The 21,251-nt window shown below is 38.0% G+C and overlaps 1 protein-coding gene across 1 annotated transcript in view; it reads left to right on the top strand.

Annotated features, from left to right (window-relative positions):
• ADAM23 (ADAM metallopeptidase domain 23) overlaps positions 1 to 21,251 on the top strand; it is a 219,287-nt gene that overhangs the window by 127,439 nt on the left and 70,597 nt on the right. Inside the window, exons 7-9 of the mRNA XM_007934813.2 lie at positions 10,122 to 10,194; positions 10,886 to 10,962; positions 13,249 to 13,314. Coding sequence (XP_007933004.1) covers positions 10,122 to 10,194; positions 10,886 to 10,962; positions 13,249 to 13,314 — 216 coding nt within the window. The remainder of the gene's footprint in view (positions 1 to 10,121; positions 10,195 to 10,885; positions 10,963 to 13,248; positions 13,315 to 21,251) is intronic.

Genomic DNA, 21,251 nt, shown 5'->3' with positions numbered 1-21,251 from the left:
TCAGTAAACACAAAATCAGTAACAATGAAGGAAATTAAGGAGCTGGAAGACCAAAGACCAGAACAAATGTAGAGGTCTTAAGGGTGAGTGTGCCTGATATGTTCTAGGAACTGGGAAGAGCTCGACTAGGTTGGAAAGTAGTGAAGAAGGGGGAGAATTTTAGAAGATGAAGGAAGAGAAGTAATGGGAGGAAAGTCAGATTAGTGAAAAGAGCTGCTAATACAAAATAAATATTTGGAAAGTGATGGAGTCAGAATGTTGGCATTTTAACGGGAGCAGAAAACATGTTGGGTATCTTTAGAGATTTCAAATTTAGATAAAATGCATTTTGAGAGAGAAGCAGGCCTAAGATGGTGACCTAGTCAGACACTCCATGCTGTCCCTCTACACTAAAGCCTGAGAAACCAAGTGAAATGGATACATATGATAATCCTGGAACCCTGCATATCAAATGAAAAGATGAAGAATTAGATCAAACACCAACTGGAAGAGGAAACTGAATGAAAGCAGCAAATGAGGAGAGATACAGAATGGAAGTACCCTGGCAGTCAGCTGGCACAGCATGGCAGTCTTGAGACAATGGAAGTACTCCTGGGTGAGGAAGGTAGGAGAGAAACTTCACAGAATCCCCAACAGGACAGAGACAAAGTATAGACAAATCTAGAGTGAAGCAAAGTGAACAGAACATGAACCAGATTTAAGGAAGGAGAGTGCAGAAAAGCTGGTGAGAACTCCAGAGACCCAGGAGACCATAGAGCAAGGAGGGAGCTGGTAAATAGGATACAACTACTCACTAGCAGTGGCCCCAGGGCATTTCAGTTGAAGACCCATATGGATGGGAAGGTCCTTGGAGCTGCAGCTGTAGATACTGGACTTTGGACAGCTCCCCTGCCCAGCACTGGATTGGGGTAGGAATTTGATAGCTGGTGACATTCTCCAAGCTGGTGACCAGAAGTTTGGCCTCCCCCACGTCTACCCACCCAGCAACCAGTGACACTTCCCCCTACCACACTTCCCATACCCAGAGGCATAGGCTTCCATGGATTGTGATGGTGCACTTACCACCTCCATAGTTGTCATGTACTCACACCTGCCACTTTTCCACTCCTCTGACCCAGCCAAGTGGTAGCAGGCTGCCTGGATATGGTGCTGGCCACTCATTTATCCTTCCTGCTCGTTGACCCAACAACAGTGGCAGGCTACTTCAACGTGGTACTAGCTGTTCTCTCCACCCCTCCCAGCCATTGACCTAGTTGAGCTCACTTTCCTCTCCCCTTGCCCAATGAGAAGCAGTGGCAGCATGACCATGCATTTGTCTGCTCACCACTCACTCCCTCTGCCCAGAAGGACCATGTAATTACCTGCAAACAGCTTGTCTCCCTCCTCTCAACCAGCAAGGGACAGTAGCACATGTGCATACACGCACATCTACAGCCCCTCTCCCACCTGGCTGAGTGAGAGGTGGTGGCAGTGTGACCCTATGCACACTTACTTAGGGTTCACTATTCTCCCTTCCCCCTGCCTGGCAAGGAGTGACATGCATATGACTGTGTGCATGCTGGTCTGCCACTCACACTGTGCAAGAGGCAGCAGCAGTGTGACCGGGCATGCACCCACCCACCACTCACCTCCTACTTGGTGGGAGGTGGCAATTGTGTCCCCACAAGCCAGTCATACCCACTACACCTGCCACCACACCTATTCAGTGAGTACTACCACCTGCTCCTGCACCACTGGGTTGATGACAGCTCTTTCCCATGACCAGTGAACAGAATCCCATGTTACTCCCAGCCATTACCCCACCCACCCAGAGACAGGTATTGAGTGCCCCAGTGGTGCCAAACTAGGAACTAGAGTAGCACGCCTCCCCCACCTACCTGGATTATAAAAAAAAAAAAAAAAGGGTGAAGCAAACAAGCATATAATCATTAGATAAATATAATAATACCCCAGTATTTTGAAGACAACAGACAACAAATGACACAAAGAAGCAGGACAAGATTGCTCAAGATAGTGATCAAAATACAGGGCCAAAAAAAACTTCCTGAGAAAGAAATGGTACTGAAACTACCTGAGAAGGAATTCAAAGACTTCTATTTAGAATCTTTCAACAGATCAAGAAGGAGGTCAAGGAAAACATAGGCAAAACCAATGAACTCATAGACAAAACCAAGGAAAACACAGAAAGGACTCTAAAGGAATTTGGGAAGACAATACAAGAACAAAAGTATAAAATAAATAGACAATAAGACGCTATATAAAAGTAGCAAAGAGAAACTGAGAAGATTAACACTAAAATTTCAGAAATCAGTAACACATTGGAAGGACAAAGGAGTAGAATTACATCAATGGAAGACAGAATCAGTGAAATAGAGGACAAACCTCTCGGTGCAAAACTATTAGAGGAACATTCAGAAAAAAAGAATGCAGAAAAATGAAGAGAGCTTAAGAGTTGTGTGAGACACTATCAAGAGGAGTAATTTATATGTGATTGGAATTCCAGAACAGGAAGAGATAAAAGATAGCCATCTAAGAAGCTCAGTAAGCCCCAAAATAGAATAGACCCCCAAAAGAACGTCACCAAGACATATAATCAAACATTCCAAAACCAAAGACAAAAAGAATCCTTAGAGCAGTTAGGGAAAAGTGAAATGCTATCTACAAAGGGGAACCAGTAAGATTAAGCTCTAATTTTTTGGCAGAAACCATGCAGGCAAGAAGACAATGGGATGATATAAGTAAAACCCTGAAAGTAAAATATTGCTAACTAAGAATTATATATCCAGCAAAATTGTTCCTCAAATACAATGGAGAAATAAGCACATTTCCACATAAACATAAATTAAGGGAATTTGTGAAAACTAGACCAACCTTACAAAAAATGCTAAAGGTAGTCCTTTGGACAGAGAACCAACAACATCAAACAACTTTAGATTAAGACACATCACAACATTATCTAGAAACCAACCCAAATAAAGAGTTTTCAAAAATAAGATAAAACTACAAGACCAAAAATAAGGAACTAAAGACATCAATCAGTAAACAACTTCAAAACAAAAAGAATAAATGATATAGTTACAGAACATCCATATGGAGAGGAAGTTAAGGCAATAGTGAGATAGAACAGACAGTTTTAAACCTAAGAAAACAAAAGTGAATTTCAGAGTAACTACAAAGAAAATTTAAAAACTTTCTAGCCAAAATAAAGAAGACTCAGTAAATTTCATAATGGCTCAGTAAACACAAAATCAATAACAATGAAGGAAATGAAAATTTGTAAATAGGTAATAAAAGGAATCAGCACAGAAATATATGGAACAAAGAAATCATCAACAGCTCACAACAAAATGACAGCAATAAATTCATACCTATTGATAACTACACTGAATGTATGTGAATTAACATGAGTCAAGAAATAGGGACAGAATGGACAAGAAAACATGACCCATTCTATGCTGTCCACAGGAGACACATATTAGACACAAAGATAAAAATAAACTAAAAATTGAAGTTTGGAAAAAATATTGTTTTGGTCACCTAGTGCCACTCTGACAGGAATATACCAGAAATGGGATGGCTTGAACAAACAGGAGTTTATTCTCTTACAGTTCGGGAGGCTAGAAGTCCGAGTTCAAAGTGCTAGGCTCTAAGGGCTAGGTGAAAGCCCCTCGACCTTGGGCTTCAGCTCTGTCTCTTGCTCCCAGGCCACTGAAGCTAGAGATATCTCTTCATTCAGGCAGGTGCTGGCTGCTGAGGCTGACAAACCTAAGGTCGATAAATGAAAAGGCACAGTCCCGATATTACCAAACCACATGGCAGACCATTGATTCAAGTCCATTAAAAGTCCCAAGATTAGCAGAGCATGGCAGGCTGCTGAATGAAAGCCTTAGCAGGGTCCAAGCATGCCAAAAAGCTGGAGACCTTCCTCAAAGCTGCTTGTTATATACTGGAGGCAGACCACATCCCTAAAGCAGCTACTTAGCAGCTCCAGTAGATCCCACCATGGAGTTAATTACCAATCTCAACATGGGGAAGAACTACATCCAGCTGCCACCCTCTCAACCAGGCCCAGCCAGGTTGCCATACAACCGTAACTACCACAATTCCATCCCTTGTCAACTTGGCACCTGTACCGATCTTCAATGGGTGGCATCTGTGCAGATCTCCTTCACTGGGTGGCTCCAGTCTCCTAGTTTCTCTTAGTGGCAATCTCACCCCCTTGGCCTGGTGGGCCCCATTCCTCTGCCTCTTGGGCATGGCTCCATCACACTGGCTCACATGAATGAGCAGCCCCACACTCCAGAACCAAATTGGTGAAGGTGTGACTCTTTGAAACTTAGGGGGCTGTGGTGGTTCTGTCCCCAAAGGCCATGGTCCTACCCTTGAGGCTGAGGCAGCTGTGCTTCAAGTTTCCTTGGTCTCTCCTCTTCTGCCAGTTAATGCCATTCCACCAGGAATCTTCTTGCCCAACAGACACTTACCTTTCTTGCTCCGTGGGCTGGCCAACTTGCTACTCCACCTCATGCCAGTCTTTTCTACCAATTAACACCTGAAGACAGGCTACTCTGCCAGGGAGCCGCCTACCCAATGGCATCCAGTTTTCTCCTCCATGGGCTGGTAAAGCTGTTACTGTCTCGTGCTGGTCTCTCAGCTCTGCTACTGCCATCTCTCTTGCCAGTCTCCTGGCTCTGCTGCTGACATTTCTTATGCCACATGCCGGGGTCTCCCTGCCCAAGGTCTCATGTCAAGGGTGCACTCCACTCCTGTTTCCACATTTGAGGTATCTGTCAGAGCAGTATCTCACTCTTAGTACCGTATTCTGTTTTGGTTACCTAGTGCTGCTCTGACAGGAATATACCACAAATGGGATGGCTTGAATGAACAGGAGTTTATTCTCTTACAGTTTGGGAGGGTAGAAGTCTGAGTTCAAAGTCCCAGGCTTTAGGGGCTGGGTGAAAGCCCTTCAACCTTGGGCTTTAGCTCTGCCAACCTTCACTACCACAAATATATCAAGAAAATAGCAACCCAAAAAAGCAGGAGTAGCAATATTAATTTCTGATAAAATAGACTAAGACAAATGCAAGCATATGAGATAAGGAAGGGCTCAATCCAACAAGAAGATTGTTGTTGTTGTTGTTACGTGCCATCAAGTTGGACCCGAATCATAGCAACCCCTCCTTTGGTTTCTGAGACAGTGTCACTATGTCTAGTAGATTGCCCAACCTTCCTTCCAAGAAGATATAACCATACCTACACACCCAATAAAAGAGCTCCAAAATACATAAAACAAACATTAACAGAATTGAAAAGAAAATAGGCAACTCTATAATCATAGTAAGAGACTTTATCACACCACTTTGATGAAGAACAAACCAACTAGAAAGAAACTCAACAAAGATACAAAAGATCTAAACATTACAATCAACCAACTTGATCTCATAGACATATACAGAACACTGTACCTAACAACACAGTAAACATTGCTTTCCAGCACACATGAATCGTTCTCCAGAATAGGTCATATGATAGACCACAAAGCAAGCTTCAATAAATTCAAAACCATCAAATACATCTTTTTGGATCACAATGTTATAAAATTAGAAATCAGTAATAGAGAAAACATGGGAAAAAACCAAATACATGGAAATTGAATAACACTGTGCTTTAAAAAATGTTTCCTAATATAAAATGAAATAAATAAATTTAAAGAAATCCTAGAATCAAGCAAGAATGAAAACATAACATACCAAAACCTTTGGTGCACAGAAAGAAGTGCTCAGGGGTCATAGGAATAAACACATACATTAAAAAGGAAGAAAGAGCCAAAATCAACACCTTAACCCTAAAAATCCACTAATCAGAAGCAGAGCAGCAAAAAAAAAAAAAAAGTCTACAATCACTAAAAGAAAGGAAATAATAGAACAGAAATAAATGAAACACCAAACCAATAGAAAGAACCAATAAGACTAAAAGTTAGTTTTTTGACAGGATTAATAAAATCAACAAACCAGTGACCAATTAGCAAAGGCAAAAACAGGGAATATGCAAATAACACAAATGAGAAATGAAATGGGTAATGTTACAATAGAACCAAATTAACTAAAAAGGATAATAATAACAGAATACTATGAAGAACTGTATGCTAACAAATTTGAAAACCTAGAAAATACAACAAATTTCTAGAAACACACTACCTACCTAAACTAACACAAATGGAGGCAAAAATTTGACCAAACTCATAAAAAAAGAAGAAATTGAAGAGGTCATTAAAGAAAAACCTCCCAACAAAAAAGTCCTGGTCCAGATGGCTTCAATGACAAATTCTACCAAACATTCAGAGAAGAGCTGACATCAATTCTACTCAAAGTATCCAGCACATAGAAAAGGATGGAATACTCCTGAACTCATTCTATGAAACAAGCAGAACTCTGATACCAAAACTAGGTAAAGACACCACTAAAATATAAAAATTATAGACTAGTATCCCTCATGAACATAGGTGGAAAAATTCTCAACAAAATCCTAGCCAATAGAATCCAACAACATACCAAAATAATAATAATAATTATATATCATGACCAAGTGGGACTCATACCAGGTATGAAACTATGGTTCAACATTAGAATCACAATCAACATAATATACCACATAAATAAAACAAAGGAAAAGAACCACATGATCCTATCGATCAATTCAGAAAAGACATTTGATAAAATCCAACACCCATTCTTGATAAAAACTCTCATAGTAATTGAAGGCGAATTCCTCAGCATCATTAAGGGCATATACACAAAACCAATGGCCAACGTTATTCTCAATGGAGAGAGACTGAAAGCATTCCCGTTAGTACAGGAACCAGACAAGGATGCCCTTTATCATCACTCTTAATCAACATTGTACTGGAAGTCCTAGTGAGAGCAGTAAGGCAAGAAAGGGAAATAAAAGGCATCCACATTGGTAAGTAAGGAATAAAACTATCCCTATTTGCAGATAATACAATCCTATACATTGAAAATCCCAGAGATTCTACAAGAAATCTGCAACTAATAGGATTCAGCAAAGTGACAGGATATAATATCAACATACAAAATCCGTCATATTCTTCTACCCTAATGAAGAGAACTCTGAAAAGGAAATCAGGAAAGCAATAATTTTCTTTATTATTATTATTATTATTTTATTTTTAGTTGTGATTTGGGTGAAGATTTACAGAGCAAATTCACTTTCCATACAGCAGTTCACATACACATTGTCTCATGTCATTGACCACAATTTACCACAATGTAACAGCTCCCCTCTCACTTCCTCCCCATAGTTACCTCTTCCCAGTGTCCATCCCTCCATACACTCCTGCCCCCTGAGCTGTCTCCCTGTGCATAAGCAGCCCTTCTTTCTCCCATGATTGTTCTCTCCAAGGAGTGTGTCTACTTGAGGTAAATGTTCAACTCATAGAAAGCAATAATTTTCAATAACCACCAAAAAGATGAAATACTTAGAAATAAACTTAACAGGGATATAAAAAACTTATTCAAAGGAAACCACAAAACACTACTGTAAGAAATCAAAAGATCTTTGTTGGTTTCCAGAGGTGGGAGAAGATGGAACACAGCAAAAAATAAAAAAAATAAAACATAAAACCAGAAGAGATCTATGTATGTGGACAAATATACAATGCTCAGGGACAGGAAGACATAACATTTTAAAATTACACAACCACTGTGGAAAATGATACAGCTGTTCCTTAAAAAGAATCTTGAGACTCCATATGATCCAGCAATCCCGCCACTAGGTATCCAAACCAAACCACACTCACTGCTGTCGAGTCGCATCTGACTCATAGTGACCTTCTTTGAGTTTCCAAGGCAGTAGATTGCCCAGTCTTCCTTCTGAGGAGTGACTGATGGGTTTGAACCACCAGCCTTCTGGTTAGCAGTCAAATGCCTTAGGCACTGCGCAACCAGAGCTCCCGCTACTATATATATATTTCAGAAAAATAAGAACCGTGACACCAGTAGATATATGTGTACCCATGTTCATGGCAGCACTGTTCACAATAGCAAAAGGATGGAAACAACCTAAGTGTCCATCAGTGGATGAAGAAATAAACACACTATTGTACATGCACAAAATAGAATACTGTGCAATGTTAAAGAATAATGACAACACCACAAACTGTCTCACAATGTGGATGAACCTGGAGGACATTATGCTGAGTAAAATTAGTCACAAAATGATGAATATAATAGTATGAGACCACTAGTTTTCAAAGTCAATAGAAAGTTTACACACCTAAAGTAACGTTCTTTGATAATGACCAGGGATGGGAAGGGGAGGGAGTGAAAATTGTTTACTAGATAGTGGATATATATTAACTTGGGTGAAGGCAAAAACAATATACAATAAGGAATAAGTCAACACAACATGACTAAGGCAAAGGAAGACACTGGGAGTTACTCAGGAGTAAAAGGAAGCAACGGTAAATACTATTACATACGTAATTCTGCAAGAATAGTACAGTCATCCCTTGGTATCTGTGAGGGATTGGTGCAGGACCCATTGCAGATACTAAAATCTGCAGGTGATCAAGTCCCTTATATAAAATGACGTAAGATTTGCATGTAACCTACGTATCCTCCTCTATACTTTAAATCATCTCTAGATTACTTACAATACCTAATACAAGGCTAATGCTATGTAAGTAGCACTTTATACTCCCTCTTAGCCTTTGAGAGGTTGCTTTGACCCCTTATCATATTTTTTCACAGATAACAGGTGCCTTCTACATTGTTTGTTCACCACTGTTTTCCTTCCCATCCCCAGGAAGTATTTACATGCTGTAAAAAAATTAGCATAGCATATTTACAAAACTACCCTGGGTTTTAGTTTTTATTAGTCTACAGGACTAATAGACCATGTGACCTTAGCCTCCACAGCCCTGAGATCAGAACCACATGGTGCCTGGCTACCACTGTTGTCCACTCTGAAAAGGATCCTACTAGGAGGTCCTGGATAGAGTAGGAGAAAAATTGTGGGACACAACTCAAAATCATAAAAAAGACCAGGCTTACTGCTTGGCTCGACATTAGTAGAATCCCCAGGACCATGGCCATTAGTCACATTTCAAGCCTGGAACTGAAATCACCCTCATGACTCAATTTTCAACCAAACAATAGACAGGTCTGTGATGTTGTTAGGTGCCACTGAGTGGGCTCTGACTCAGTGACCCTGTGTACAACAGAACGAAACACTGTCTGGTCCTGTGCCGTCCTCATAAGCCCTGTTATGTTTGAGCCCATCGGTGCAGACACTGTGTCAATCCATTTTCTTGAAGGTCTTCCCCTTTTTTGCTGACCCTCTGCTTTACCAAGCATGATATACTTCTCTAGGGACTGTCTTTTCTCACAATATGACTAAGTGGGTGAGATGAAGTCTGGGATTCTTGCTTCTAAGGAGCATTCTGGATGCATTTCTTCTAGGACGGATTTGTTTGTTCTTCTGGCAGTTCATGGTATTTTCAGTATTCTTCATCAGCACCACAACTCAAAGCATCAATTCTTCTTTGGTCTTCCTTATTCATTTTCCAGGCTTCACATGCATGTGAGGTGATTGAACATACCATGGCTCGAGTTAGGTGCACCTTAGTCTTCATAGAAAGGTCTATAAAAACTTCATAGATAGTCTTTATAGACAGATCTATAAGGTAAAAAATAACACTAAGACAGTACCACATTGCTCAGAACAATCAACCATTCGAGATGAAAATGGCAGCATTTGCTCATGGACAAAGTTCAGAAGGCAGGAGGGGTTAGGAAAGAAAGAAGAAAGGAAACAGGAAATATAAGGAGGAAGTGGTAAAAGTGATGTTACATTGTGGGGATTGCAACCAATGACATGAGTCAAAATGCATATGAATTATGGAATGGAAAACTGATTTGCACTGTAAACATTCACTCAGATCACAATAAAAGTTAAAAAAAAGATGTATACTTTTCATTTTTTTATAGAGAATTAGCATATCAATACTCTTATTTTAAGAAAGACCTCATAGAAAGTTTTTATACTATGCCATAGAAGCTTGCTCACATCTTGCTTTTTAATTTCCTACAATTGTTTTGTTTCAGAAAAGCACAGGTCGACCACATATAATCCAGAAAACCTTGGCGGGACAATATTCTAAGCAAATGAAGAATCTCAGTAAGTTTTAATTAAAACAGCCATTGCAGGAGCTGTGACTTGGTAGAACTCAGTAGACTTACAGGCTGGATGGGCATTGGAAATGGTCCACGATCTGGGTTGAATGGTGTGGATGGCAAGACCAATATCTGAAGCCCAGGAGGGAAGCCCTGTTGAGATCCAGAGTGCTTTAGTGAGGTTCATCCTTAAATTTCATTGACAGTTTGATGCTCTGGAGCCACCTTGTAATGCCTCCCTCTTATGCTCTGATTCTGAGGTATCTTAAATGCTAATATTGGCAAAAGCTTCTTTTGGATGGTTTGGGTATGTGATACCAGTTCTATATTTTAATGCTAAAAGTAATAATCTATACAAAAACTTATGCCCTATATTATTTTTAATTCTAAAATTAATTAAGCATTGTAGAATTCTGTTCAGTTTTCAGATCCTGAGTGTCATGTGTTGTAGGTCAGATATGCATACACTAATGAATGTAAACAGCTCATGTGCTTTTCATGATGTTTGGAAGAAAATTACACGTTTGAACTATGAAATGTTTAATGATCAGTGTACTTTCTTCACCTAACGTTATCTTGATTTTGAGGTGATAAGAATTCTCAGTGCCACTATTCCTTCATATCATATTCAAAAACATACTCCCACTGAAAAGCAGTCAAATATAAATGTTGGTATTTGCTTTCCTTTTGCACAGGTATGGAAAGCAGTGACCAGTGGCCCTTTCTATCTGACTTACAGTGGTTGAAAAGGAGAAGAAAGAGAGCAGTGAATGTGAGTGTGGCCTTGAGCCATGAGTTGGGTCTGTTTTACTCACTTAAATTGTGTGCCTCTCAATCTACAGTATCTGAATATATCTAAAACAGATTAGATTTGGGGAACTTCTTAAACACAAAAACAACAAACAAAAAACCCTATGATTATGTTCTCTTCAACCAAAAACAAACCCACTGATTCTGACTCAAAGTAGATCTGCCCCATATTATTTCCAAGGCTGTAAATCTTTATGGAAGCCAACTGCCACCTCTTTCTCCCATGGAGAAGCTGGTGAGTTCGAACCACCTGTTTTAGTTAGCAGCTGAGCACCTAACTACTGTGCCACCAGAACTCTTAGGATCTCTTAGGCAACTTTAAGTTATATCTTATAGTAGGCACATTGCCTTTTTTTTTTTTTTTTTAATGTCTCCCTGTTAATGATTCCAACTGATTACTGGGTTTTGTGAATTCTGATATCATGTAAAGAATATATTATCTTAGATCCATTTTCAAATAATTTCTTATAAAAATTGCAATTCATTTTTTTTCTATTAAAAGTACAAAGTTTTTTTGTTTTTTGTTTTTTGTTTTTTTGAGGGGCTATAGTGCCTAAGACACTGAACTGCTAACCAGAAGGCTAGTGGTTCAAACCCACCAGCCACTCTGCAGAAGCAAGACTGGGCTATCTACTTCCATAAAGATTTACTGCCTCAGAAACCCAATGGGAGTCACTATGAGTTGGAATTGACTGGGTTTTATATGGTTTATAGAACATCATGTAAAATGTTCCTATTAACAAAAAATTGGGGGGAAGGAGTTAGGTTTTGTAATGTTGGGTAATTATGTTTATTTGTATTTCTTTCAAATTAAAAATTTCATTATACCACAGTTTTTTTTTTTTTTCCCAGAATGGAATGAATCTCTTTGATCATTAGTAATATGACAGTTACTAAATTAAAAATCGTAATCATATAATCAACAACTGTTGTATACCTCACATGTATTGATGAATGTATGGTTACTTTGTAACTGAAATTATGTTCCTAGTCTTTTTCATAATAGATTAGAAGGCTGTAATGATGGAGACTGTTTAGTAATTACATGGTGAATGCTATGTAACCGAGAATTAATTCCATAGCTTATAGATTACATGGTAATTTACTAGATAACTTAATGAGTAATTATAGTGGAAATTGCACATTTTAAATAATGGTTTGTTGAATGTATTTATTTACTGTTTTTGTGTGAAAAATTAGACCACCAGCGATTGAAAACTTAGTTCTAGGATAATTCATCCTCGATTTTATGAGTCCTTCTTGGTGTTATGGTGATATGGATATCTTTCTTTTTTTTTCAAAACTTACAGCTCTCTCTCTTTCTTTTTTTTTAACCTTTGAAGATGAGGTTGGTCATACATTTTATGTAGGTAATATAAGCTTATACAGTAATAATAAGTTATATATATGTGTATGTATGTATTTATGTATTAAGTAGGCTGATTTTTCACTGCTCTACACCCCTAGCAAATATAAACTGATCAATGACCATGTAGGTACAAAACAAAGAGCTGCCGTTATTATTTTCCAACTATGGAAAAAAAAAAAAAAAAAGGAAGACCAATTGAGAACTAAAAACTTAGCCCTTACTCTTAAAAAAAGAATTTAGTAGTAGTTAAATTTAGAAGTGTTAAAAAATTTAGAAGTGCCAGAATATAATAATTGTTTGTTCCTTTGAGAAATTTGTGGTTAAGAATTGGTATATTATTATTAGAATCTCAATCTAATAATTTAAAGTTTTTGTTGACTACATTGAAACCTATTTCAGATGAACCTGTAGGTAATTACAATTTATGCTGTGCTTATTAAATGAGTTATAAGTAGATTTCCTTTGAACTTTTAAGTAGATATATTTCTTAAATAATACCTTACTGCCAAATAAATTGAGGTTTGTTTATTTTAACAGAATTATATGGTACATTTTCCCCTAGAATATTTTTACGTATAAAAACAAGGTGGAATATTACCTATCTTGATGATTACTTAACTGTAATGCTCATTAAATCTCATTCATTTCCAAATTTGAGTGTTTACCTACACTTCATAGTTACTTTCTTTGATTTCTCTGGGCACCTCTTTGATCAGGTCATAAGTAGATGCTCACATCCTGACCTTGTTTCTTCCAGTGTGTTTATCAAGGCAGCAGAGAGTTCTTCTGATATTCAAAGTCAATCTACAATTTAACAGTAAGCATCAGGGATATTTTATATCAACCATGATTCTCACCATATATTTTTATTTTCCACAGCCATCTCGTGGTGTCTTTGAAGAAATGAAATATTTGGAACTTATGATTGTTAATGATCACAAAACGGTAGGAATATCGTGATATTTAGACTTAACAGCTTGCTTAAGAACAAATATCATTTATTAAAGCCAAAATGTATAGTTCTTTTTTTTTTTGACATATTAAATGTCTTGATTTATTTCATGGTATTTGAAAATACTAGATATTGGGCAATCTACTTCCAGAGTGATACTGCTTCAGAAACCCAAGGAGGGGTCGCCATGAGTTGGGTCTGACTCGACAGCACATAACAACAACAGATATTATATACAATTTTCATAAATTGGAATTTTCCTTCTGTTTAATTATGTGTTGTTGTTGTTATGTGTCGTCAAGTCGGACCCGACTCATAGAGACCCCTCCTTGGGTTTCCGAGGTGGTATCACTACAGAAGTAGATTGCCCAACCTTCCTTCCGAGGAGTGGCCGGTGGGTTTGAAACACCAAGCTTCTGGTTAGCAGTCAAGTGCCTTAGGCATTACACTACCAGAGCTCCCTTAATAATGGGTAGGTATAATTAATGATTTTAGCAATTCACTTGACATCTTTCACTTGTCCTCATTTAAAATTCTTATTCTCTAGTTTTCTTCATCTGTGTATTTGGTCATTGCTTTCTAATTTCATTCCATATCTTTTTTCTGCCATTGTTATGATTTATGGTAGATATAATTACAAGAGAGAAGCATATATAATAAAGCTATGTCCAAAGAGGATATCTTCAAATCAGTGATTTATCTTCTTTAAGTGTTAGAAAGATGAGTAACCTGTGTTACTTCTGTCAAAGTACAATATCACTGAATGTGTCATTTCAGTCACACTCAAAAGACATATGGAAAACAATCATTGCCCTACCTTAGAAATTCTCTTAAACATACTCCACTTTACCATGTCCCTTACTGTCTTGGCCGAAGTTCAGGATGTACTGAAGAGTCTTGGTCAGTAGGCTATTCTCTAGTGTGCCCGGTACTAGTAATATGTTAATAAATGTTTAATATCCAGCTCTCTGAAAAAAGGCCTAGGTATATAGTGTCTGCTGATACTTGTGGTATCAATACTCCTACCATGACTAATTGCAAGCTATCAAAGTGAGGTCACTGAATGTGGCATTGGGAAAAGATGCATACAGTTGGTTCTTGTGAGCTGGTAGGAGCCACCCTGTACTCCACTGCCACACACCCCAAACTATTTAGACCAATTGTAATTTCTGTCATAGTTGTATATGTTGTTGTAGTTAGCTGCCATTGAGTTGGCCCCCAACTCTTGGTGACCCCATGTAGAATGGAATTGGACCATTGCGATTCATAAGGTTTTTACTGAAGTAAATCGCCGGGCCTTTCCTCCTACTCTGTCTTAGTCCAGGAGCTCTGCTTCAACCTATTCAGCATTACAGCAACACCAGAGCTTCCACTCACAGTTGGGTGGTGGCACTTGAGATGCATTGCCTTGGAATTGAACCCAGGTGTCCTGCATGGAAGGTGAGAATTCAACCCGGAGCAATGACTGCCCTCAATTAAAAATTATGCATAATTTATGAAGACTAAGTTGCATTTATGCAAAGACTTTAAAAAGATGAGAATCTTTAAAATAATTCTTAAAATATGGGTGAGAAACTTGTAAAGATTGGAACAAAAGTGTAGATTGCTTTACTAGTGTCTTTGAGTCTTTGTTCTTTAAGGAAACTAAACTTTAAGGAAACCAAAATTAGATTAGTAGACCAAACATTAAGGTTATGCTTTAGGTAATAATGACAATGTGAAATTCTAGTCAGTAGACCCTATTCAGAGAAGGCCTTCAAACTGTATATTAAAAAATAAATCTATTTAATGGATATTTTCCATTAATTGACAAGTACCAGTTCAATTATGCTCAATCTAAAGTTATTCAATTCCTCAGAAGGAAAATTGGGCAGTCTACTTCTATAGATTGAATAACTTTATATTGTATTTGTATATCTGTTTTCTGTATCAATAGCCTTTAAATACATTGCTTGTGGTATGTTAATATTAAGAAGAATTTATCAGAATTACATGCAATATAGGAGCTGATTTCCTCAGTGGGAAGGAAAACCAAATATGTAGGCAACCATTTTAGATAATGAAGGCTAAAATATGAGTTTTGAAGAGTATCGATTTGATTGAAACCCCAAGATAATTTTTCTTCTGAATTATTTGTGTTCATTGGGACATTGAGATTTTTTTCTAGCCACTTCTCAATCCATACCATTGTGCTGTGCTGTGAAATTATGGCTACACAGCCTAAGCTTTCCATTATATGAATACTTTTAAAATAATGGAAATACTATATCAGATATGCACAGTACCTTTGAATTTATAAAGTGCATTCACATATAATTGGCAATCAATAAAATCAGTTCTTAAGCGCATGATTTGCAATTCCAAATCTCTTGTCCACCATACTATATTGTTGTTATGTGCCGTCGAGTCGGCCCCGACTCATAGCGACCCCTTCTTGGGTTTCTGAGGCAGTATCACTACGGAAGTAGGATTGCCCAACCTTCCTTCCGAGGAGTGGCTATATTAGGCAGAGAATAAAAAGCTATTAATCAGAGAACAAAGGAGCTCTGATGGCATAGTGCCTAAGGCATTTGACTGCTAAACAGAAGATTGGCAGTTCAAACCCACCAACTGCTCTGTGGGAGGAAGATGGGGCAATTTACTTCTGTAAAGATTTATAGTGTTGGAAACCCTTTGGGGGTGGCTATGAGTCAGAATGAACTTGATGGCAGTGAGTTTGGTTTTGGTGTTTTTTTTTGGTAGTCAGAGAACAGATCTCAGTTGCTATGCCAAATGGGAAATTTAATGCTTAAAACATCATACTTGGAATTTATCTTTTACTCCCTTTAAAAGGTAAATATTTAAAGAATCTTGTCTTTACTTTATGAATAATAAAACAATACTCTTCTTAAAATGTTCTCGTATATGAAAGATTTCTATACCTATATCCTAGTCTATGATAAAATTACCTTAGTCTATCAAGTAAGAAAATCTTTTAATGGAAAACCTGGGTAATTCATTGTATTATTATCAGAATAATCAGAATGAATTAGAACTAGACATAATATGCTCATCTGTCTTTACAACCAGAAAAAAATGAATTGACATTTTTACTGATAAATTTAGAAGGAATGTAAGTTAGGAAATTACAAAAAGAAAGAATGCCTTTATTCTTGGATGGTAAAAATGCCTAAGTCAAAAGAAAAAACCTAAGTAAATTTCTACTGTTTGAGGAACTATTGCATCTGGGCTAATAGAATTAAAACTGTCTTCCTTTCACTTTAATGTTAACATCAGGTTACATACTACTAGTTCCATAATACATGTGCCATTCTGTAAGATTTGTTTTCCTTTATTGTGAATAAACCTTTTTTGAGACATGCCTTACATGAGGTGAAGATCGATGTTGAAGCTGAGTGCCATGAAGAACCAGTAAATCAGAACATGGATTAAAGTGCTTAATTTACATGTTGGAAGTCAAACTGAATTAGAATAATTAATACATCTATTTTTTAATATGTGGAGATTTCTTTTGATTTTAGCATAGTGCCTAAGGCACTTGACTGCTAACCAGAAGGTTGGCAGTTCAAACCTACCAGCCACTCCTCAGAAGGAAGATTGGCCAATCTACTTCCATAGAGATACCCCCTCAGAAACCCAAGAAGGGGGGGGTGTCTCTATGAGTCCAGATGACTTAACGGTGCATAACAACAACAGATTACTCATTTTATAGTCCTTTTACCATATGAGACATTGCAATTATTTTTGTAACTGTCAATCTTGCATTAAAAGTTAAGTTCTAGTTTCACATTTTTCCTAAAAGCAAATTTCTTGATAATTACATTTGTTGAGGAAGCAAAAGCAAATTTGTCCTTTAAATATAAATTGTTTTCAGTGATCAGAAGATATGGAAGTCGGTTTCATCATAAATGGGGATTATACTTTTTATATGCAAAATTAATTCTCATTCATGCAGGAAATAGAAACATTTACCTACATTTGCATGTTTGCCTCTGTAATTCAGAGTAACCAATGTGGGCTTCCTGAAAAGATGTGAATATTTTGTCTTGAATGAGCACCATGTTATCTGCTCCACCAGAGCACCTTTGGTAGTTATCAGAGCTCCTATCATTGTTATCAGTGGCTTTCAATTAGAAAATAAAAATCCCACAGTTTTATAAGAAAGCATCATAGGGGAGGGAACACTGCAAAAAAAAAAAAAAAAAGCATTGACACATGTTACATTGGCTTGTGTATTTCACTGTACATAAATTATATTTCAAGAAAATGTATTAAAAAAGAAAGCAAGCCCACTGTAGTACCTGGCACAATAAAATTTCTGAGCCAGTTACAGCCTTGCTAAGGTTCTGCAAACATTTCTTTGAGCCACTTAAGCTAAAAATAAATACTCAAAATCTTATTCTAATGGAAAATTGGTTGTAATATTTAAAAGTGCATAAAAAAGAAATGTTATGCCTACATTTTGGCCATCTTCTAAATTATGAATCAGTAAGAGCAAATATGTGATGACAACTCAAAATGTTTTTTCGACTTAAACCTTATTTGGTTTTCCTTAGTTCTGTACATCTAGCAAATTTAGAGCTCTGGTGGCGTAGTGCCTAAGGCATTTGATTGCTAACCAGAAGGTTGGTGGTTCAAACCCACCAGCACTCTGCAGAAAAGATTTTTCTGCCTCAGAAAACCAGTGGGGGTGACTATGAGTCAGAATCAACTTGAGGGCAGTGAGTTTGGTTTGTTTGGTTTTGTTTTAGGTAACAAATGAGAAGTTCTAATCAATAATCACAATTTGGTAGGAACTTACACAAACTATTTAATAAGAATTACTAACTGAACATCTTTACCTCCTGTCTCAACTCTGAGTAGGGTTTACATTCAAGTTGTGTGATCTTGAATAACTTCCTTGTCCTCTTCGGGCTTCAAATTCCTCATTTGTAAAATGGGAATGATAAAACCCACCTCATAGAGTTGTTGGGAGGACTGAATATTTGTTGTAGGAAAATACATATCATGTTGTTGTTCAGTGGCATTGAGTTGGCTCTGATTCATAGGAACCCCACGGACAGCAGAAGGAAACACCGCCAGGTCCTAGGCCAGCTCTGTGATGGCTGCTACACTTGAGCCCATCTTTACAGCCACTGTGTCAGTCCATCTTGTTGAGGACCTTCCCATCTTTCATTGACCTTCCCCTTTACCAAGCATGATATCCTTCTCCAGGGAATGGTCTCTTCTTACAACATGACCAAAGGAGGTGAGACAAAGTCTGGCCATTCTCTCTTGCAAGGAGCACTCAGGCTGTACTTCTTCCAGGACAGATTTGTTAGTTCTTTGAGCAGTCCATGGTATCTTGCATTCTTTGCCAGCACCACAACTCAAAAGCATCAACTCTTCCACGGTCTCCCTTATTCATTGTCCAGATCTCACATGCATATGAGATGATTGAAAATTTCATGGGTTGTGTCAGGTGCACCTTAGTCCTCAAGGAGATATCTTTGCTCTTCAGCACTTGAAGAGGTCTTTTGCAGCCAAGTTGCCCAGTGCTATATGTCGTTTAATATCTTGACTGCTGCTTCCATTGGTGTTGATTGTAGAACCAAGTAATATGAAGTCTTTGACAACTTCAGTCTTTTCTCCGTTTATCGTGATGTTGCTTATTGGTCCAGTTGTAAGGATTTTTGTTTCCTTTATATTGATATGTAATCCAAACTGCAGACTGTATTCTACAGTCTTCATCAGTAAGTGTTTCAAGTCATCCTCACTCTCAACGAGCAAAGTTGTGTCATCAGCTTATCACAGGTTGTTAACAATTCTTCCTCCAATCCTAATGCCGTGATCTTCTTCATATAGTCCAGCTTCTCTGATTATTTGCCCAGCACAGAGATTGAATAACTATGGTAAACAGATACCACCCTGACATGCTCCTTTCCTGATTTTAAACCATACAGTGTCCCCTTGATCTGTTCAAATGACAGCCTCCTGGTCTGTGTACAGGTTCCTCATGAATACAATTAAGTGTTCTGGAATTCACATTCTTCTCAATGTTATCCACAGTTTATTATGACCCACACAATTGAATGCTTTTACATAATCAATAAAACACAAGTAAACATATTTCTGGTATTCTTTGACTTGAGCCAAGATCCATCTGACAACTGCTATGATATCCCTTGCTCCACATCCTCTTCTGAATCCAGCTTGCATCTCTGGAAGTTCTCTGTCAATATACTGCTGCAACCGTTTTTGAATTATCCTCAGTAAGATTTTACTTGTGTGTGATATTAATGATATGGTTAAAAAATTTCCACATTCTGTGAAATCACCTTTCTTTGGAATGGGTACAAATATGGATCTCTTCCAGTCAGTTGGCCAGGTAGCTGTCTTCCAAATCTCCTGGTATAGCCAAGTCAGTGCCTCCAGTGCATCACTGGTTTTTGAAACATCTCAATGGATATCCTGTCAATTCCTGAAGCCTTGTTTTTTGCCACTTCCTTCAGTGCAGCTTCGACTTCTTCCTGCAATACTGTTGGTTCTTGATCATATGCCACCTCCTGAAATGGATGAAGATCTACCAGTTCTTTTTGGTATAGTGACTCTATGTATTCCTTCCATCTTCTTTTGATGTTTCCTGCATCATTCAATATTTTGCCCATAGAATCTTCCAGTATTGCAACTCGAGGCTTAAATTTTTTCCTCAGTTCCTTCAGCTTGAGAAATGCCAAGTGTATCCTTCCCTTTTGGTTTTCTAACTCCATGTCTTTGCACATTTCATTATAATAATTGACTTTGTCTTCTTGAGATGCTCATTTGAAATCTTTTGGTCAGGTCTTTTGTCTTGTCATTTCTTCCATTTGCTTTAGCCACTCTTCAATCAGGGGCAAATTTCAGAATCCCTTGAGACATACATTTTGGTCTTTCCTTCCTTTCCTGTCTTTTTAATGACCTTTTTCTTTTCTCTAGGAGCTCTGGTGGTATAGTGCCTAAGGCATTTGACTGCTAACCAGAAGGCTAGTGTTTCAAACCCACCAGCCACTCCTCAGAAGGAAGGTTGGGCAATCTACTTGCATAGTGACATTGCCTCAGAAACCCAAGGAGGGGTTGCTGTGAGTCAGATCTGACTCAACAGCAGTGCACTTGGCACTTTGCTTTCTTCATGGATGATGTGCTTGATGTCATCCCACAATTCTTCTGGTTTTCGGTCATTGGTGTTCAGTGCATCAAATCTGTTCTCTAGATGGTCTCTAAATTCAGGAGGGATATATTCAAGATCATGTTTTGGCTCTTGTGGTCTTGTTTTAATTTTTTCAAGTTCAACATGAACTTGCATATGAGCAGTTGATGATCTGTTCCACAGTCAGCTCCTGGCCTTGTTTTGCTGGAGATATTGAGCCTTTCCATCCCCTCTTGCCAGAGATGTAGTCAGTCTGATTCCTTTGCACTCCATCTGGTGAGGTGCACATGTATAGCCGCTGTTTGTGTTTTTGAAAAAGGTATTTGCAATGAATAAGTCATTGGTCTTGCAAAATTCTAGCATGCAATCTCCAGTGTAATTTCTATCACCAAGGCCAATTTTCCAACTACTGGTGATTCTTCTTTGTTTCCAACTTTTGCATTCCCAGTCACCACTGATAATCAGCACATCTTGATTGCATGTTTGGTCAATTTCAGACTGCAGAAGTTGGTATAAATATTTAATTTCCTCATCTTTGGCTTTGGTGGTTGGTGCCTAAATTTGAATAATAGTAGTATTAACTGGCCTTCCTTGAGGGCATATGGATATTGTCCTATCCCTGACAGCATTGTACTTCAGGATAGATCTTGAAACATTCTTTGTGACAATGAATGCCACTCCATTCCTTTCAATTTGTCATTCCTGGCATAGTAGATCATATGGTTGTCTGATTTAAAATGGTCAAAACTAGTCCATTTCAGCTCA

The sequence above is a fragment of the Orycteropus afer genome, unplaced genomic scaffold (assembly GCF_000298275.1).
Source record: "Orycteropus afer afer isolate SDZICR_OR568_19922 unplaced genomic scaffold, OryAfe1.0 scaffold00002, whole genome shotgun sequence".
NCBI lineage: Eukaryota > Metazoa > Chordata > Mammalia > Tubulidentata > Orycteropodidae > Orycteropus > Orycteropus afer.
The sequence above is the reverse complement of the archived record's forward strand: the minus strand, read 5'-3'. Positions and strand labels throughout refer to the sequence as shown.